Below are 4,493 nucleotides of genomic sequence, written 5' to 3' on the forward strand. Positions count from 1 at the left end.
ATCGTCAAAAAACGCTAGAATTCACAAAAATACAAGCTAGAACAAGCTAAAAATTTAAGAGAAGGCTGCAAAAAAAGCAGCACATAGATATATACTTTTAGAATTGTGTTATTATTTCATCACATTCGCTATTACTCCAATCGGTATATTTATCGCTGGAACGTATTAAATTTAAAATATTTCCCGGTAATTCGTAGTTGTGGCAACATTTTCCATGACGGCGCAATCGATATCCGTTAAATTTCAAAAGAATTTTAGTCCTATAAATCAATCAATTAAATATTTCTAAAATTTATATATTTATATTTCTTAAATTTAAGTTTAAGGATTTAACGGTCATTTTGTTGCTAAGTTTGGTTTTAACGATATTCATTTGACTGTGGTGGACTTAAAATTCCAATGTCACATAAAGCGATTTCTTTAAAAGGTTGGTTTTTGTCAGTACTTCTTACCAAAACTTTATAGTGTCATCTGTACTTTTCCAAGAAACTAAGTGAAATTTTTTGTGATATAATAAAAAGGCTAGATTTTCAAGTTTTCCGTTTTAAAATAAGTAAATCTAGCCTAAAAGAGGTAAAATGGCAACACTGCAAATACCGTCTCATTTAAAAAAAATACCGTAATTATACCGAGGAAAAAACGAACTAGGCACACTTAAGCCCCCTTTATTTAAACAGTTCAACGAATTGAGGTAAATTGCGGAAAACAATAATGTTTGTAAGTTCATCTCGTCAAAATACCTCCTTTGATATTAGATTTGACACATAATTCAAAATATTCTTGCTCGCTGATCACAGATTTTTACCAAGCTTATTGCAATCAACTAAGAACTCCATGTGGTTCAGCTTGTATATGCTGCAGGACGGATCAATACGGATATCAAATATCAACGGAGGCTCTCCATTTGACGCTCCCAGGCCGTTTTATTAGTTCTATCTGCGAGCGTCTTCAACGGAATATCCTATATCTGCTGGTTGTATATTGAATGCGGTCCTATATCGAAAATTGTATTGCACATCCGCCAAAATACAATACAATCGCATGCAGAGGATTGTACTCCGTTTCCCTCCGTTTGCATTTCTTTGGAAGTGAACCCTGACATTGGAATATTAGTCGGTGACCATCGTGCGGTTCTGTTATTGTACCAATTTCAAATGTGTTTACCCCAGCCAATTGTCTACATGCAATGGCGGCACCTCGTTTCTCGTACACCTTGCACCGACAAAAAGCAACAACAGTTTACAGCACTGTATTGTGCGTGACTGAATGTCGTGACATGCGTGCTTTGCTTGTATTTGTGTAAATTGTATTATTTAGGATTGTTTTGTTGTGAATCCAACTATTGCAATGCACGTCGAGAAGAAATCGGAGCTCCGGAGCCTCCTCAAGTCGGGCGACAAGCGTTGTAAATTGGTTGAGCCAAGGAATACAAAGAGCTGCGTCTGGAGGTTTTTCAACTTGGTCTCCTGCGACGACAAAATAGAGCCGTACGCCTGCTGTAAAACCTGCGGAGATCTGCTATCCTATAGTGGAAAGACAGGCACTGGAAGCTTACTCCGGCACAGGTGCTTGCACTCAAACTCAAATAACGGTAAGTTAAGGATCTGATATATTCACGCACGTCACGTCCCTCACTGCCACGCGTGCCCTCCGTGCCCGGAATAGATGGGGCACGGATCATTACCATCGCGATAGAATCAGAGACCGCCTCTTCTGAGTACCGTAATCTGAGACCGATATGTACCTATCTCCGTTCTTTGCAAATAAAAGTGTTTCAAATAAAAATAACAATTTTCTGGGGGTTAATAGACGTACATACATACATACTGGCATACATAAGTGAACCAAATTGTATGTACAAAAGTTTTCAGTGCCCATTATCAGGGTTGCCCATCAACAGAAAATCTAAGAAATTTGTATTTAAGTACATATGTGCCAGTTTAGGTATTTGTGACTACTGTAAAATTAAATTTAGCAAATACAACTAATAGAGCGCATTTAGCTATTTATTCAATGCAATTTTTTGTTTTTTTTTTGCTCTCATTCTTGGTTTCTTTGTTTTCCTCCCTTATACTTTTACGTTTTGCAACACTAAAACGGGTACAGCACTGGACAACACTCACGCCAGCTACGCTAATATAATCGGCATTTCATTTGTAGAGAAAATTTTAGTTTTTCACAAATTAATTTATAATTAACATCTAAAGATGCCAAAGGGACGCGTGAGCAATGTGTGGCAGCACTACGATATCAACGAGGACTGTGAAAACTTTGCGATATGCCGCTATTGCGGTAATAATATATCGCGTGGTGGCATGGCCAGCAATTTAAAGGGCAACAATACCACAAATTTGTGGACGCATCTGCGCCACAAGCATAGCGACGAGGTGGTCGTAAATCCCGTGCAGAGCCGTCAGGGGCGTATTATTCCCATTCTAAAAAAAGGTAAACAACTATCACTTCAGCACAGTTATCAGCAAGTGACCATTTTAGGCGGGCGGTCGAACGCGCTATCGAGTATTGGGCGCGCTATGTGCGACTTGGGGTAAAGTAAACTATCGCGGACTGCCATCTCTCGGTGGCCTATTGATGTTTTTCGACGAGATTCAATGTATCGCATATCTTATTAACAAACACTCTATCGCATACATATAATTGCAGAGAAAACTGTGCGAATAACTAAGGCCAAGCAACTGCGGGAGCCTTTGCATGTGGCCAAGCCGAAGATTGAAAGGCAGTCCACATCGTTTGTTGCCGAGACCGGCGCACTCCCGCAGAAGTGGGAGGAGTATGAGCAAAACGATGGGATCAGCGAGGACATCAAGGACATTATCTACAGCGAAGATCCGCTCTGCTACAGTCCCATGCACGTTATGGAGGAGGAGGTCGCCCTCGAGTCTGGCGAAAAGGTCACCGTGCTGAACCCCAGCGGCCATAGCCGCGCCACCATCAGCAGTGCCCCAGTCGTGGCCACTGTGGTGGCCTCGAACACCAACACGGCCAACGCGGCCAAACAGCTGAAGAACAACCTGGAGACATCAATCGACCGCCTGACCACGGTCAGCGAGCAACTGAGCTACATCATTCAGCATAGCCACGAGGAACATATCAAGGACGATGACTACTACTTCGCCCTGAGCCTTGTGCCCAGCATGCGCCAGATGTCGCTGAGCCGCAAGCTATATGTGCGCACCAAGATCCAGGAGGTTATCTTCAAGACGAGCGAGGAGGCCACCTCCGGCAAGGACGAATGAATAGATTAAGTATAAGCTACCAAGAAGTCGAAGAAACGAAAGCAACCAAACAGCAACAGAGACAGCTGTTTGAATGGGTTCTTTCTCGTTTGGGTTTTGGGTAGCTGAATTTAATCGATTAGGCTAAGTGTATGACTTTATGTATTCTGTAGATCCACTTAATCATCTTTTCTTTCAGCATTAATGTAAAAATTGTTTTCACGATAAGAATAAACATCCAAATAAATATCTGGCAGAGAAACGCAAAAGAGCGATATAGTAGAACAAGTACAGTACATTTTTAATATGTATGACGTTTATTTTAAATAAATTTTATTTAAATAACTTGTTAAGATTTACAAAACAGAGAGCGTAGCTAGATTAGAATTATAATTATTATTTCTTTGTATTATATTATAATTTACAAATCGATTTGCGGCTAAGGTCTGTCTATGCCTATTCTTATAAATATGCATATGGATTCGATTCCTCTCGCTTTGTCCCACTGATTTCGTCAGTGCTCTTGTGTAGATCTAGATCTAGATCTAGATCTAGACGTACAAGCATACAATACATTATAATACAGATTGCAATAAAACTCCTACAAATCGGTTAATAAACAATAAACTTATGATGTACTCGTATGCCCATGTCTGTGTCTATTCGTATATATGTATGTATATGTTTGTATATGCACCCAGATATCTTAGGCTTAGGCGTAGGCTTAGAGTCTAGTCAACAAATCGGTAGTTTATCAAACACTCTGACTTGAATAGCAAAATGTATACATATATATCTTATGATGATTTGGTGTTCCTCCGAATGAATTTCGTTCCAAATTGTGGATATGATGAGCATTATACAAAAACGTATGTATGTATGGCTTGTGTTTTGTTTTCTTGTGAGAGATAGATGGCTAGGACTAAGTGCACGATATGTTTGCCAAAAGTTTGTGGTATGTATAAATTTCTTGCAATAAGTATTACGCTAGATATGTATGTATGTATGCGGCAAATGTTTAAGTTGTGTGTAGTGTGTATGTATGTATATCTATTTAGGTATATAACATTTTGATTTCGGTTTTCTCTGGCTGAGTTGAGAGTATTTCCCATAAGTTCGTATCTGGATATGTACATATCCAGACGGGTGTCGTCGTATACAAGCATTTAGTTATGTCCAAAGGTTAATTCAAATTTCATCTGTTTTGGTATATCTGCATTCGTATAATTTTCAATCATCATGGTTATATAAATTGGTATA

The 4,493-nt window shown here is 39.3% G+C and overlaps 1 protein-coding gene across 2 annotated transcripts; it reads left to right on the top strand.

Moving 5' to 3' along the window:
• The first annotated feature begins 1,233 nt into the window (after nt 1–1,233).
• On the top strand, nt 1,234–3,877 carry BEAF-32 (Boundary element-associated factor of 32kD). 2 transcript variants are annotated; one of them, XM_001360544.4, is made up of 2 exons: nt 1,234–1,591; nt 2,662–3,877. In XM_001360544.4, exons 1-2 carry the CDS (start codon nt 1,348–1,350, stop codon nt 3,252–3,254), a joined length of 837 nt encoding a protein of 278 aa, XP_001360581.1. In that variant the 5' UTR covers nt 1,234–1,347; the 3' UTR covers nt 3,255–3,877. The 2 variants fall into 2 exon arrangements, with proteins under 2 accessions (XP_001360581.1, XP_015039501.1); XM_015184015.2 differs by lacking the exon at nt 1,234–1,591 and adding an exon at nt 2,083–2,445.
• Nucleotides 3,878–4,493: the final 616 nt, after the last annotated feature.

Source organism: Drosophila pseudoobscura, chromosome 3 (genome assembly GCF_009870125.1).
Source record: "Drosophila pseudoobscura strain MV-25-SWS-2005 chromosome 3, UCI_Dpse_MV25, whole genome shotgun sequence".
In the NCBI taxonomy this organism is placed as follows: Eukaryota; Metazoa; Arthropoda; class Insecta; order Diptera; family Drosophilidae; genus Drosophila; species Drosophila pseudoobscura.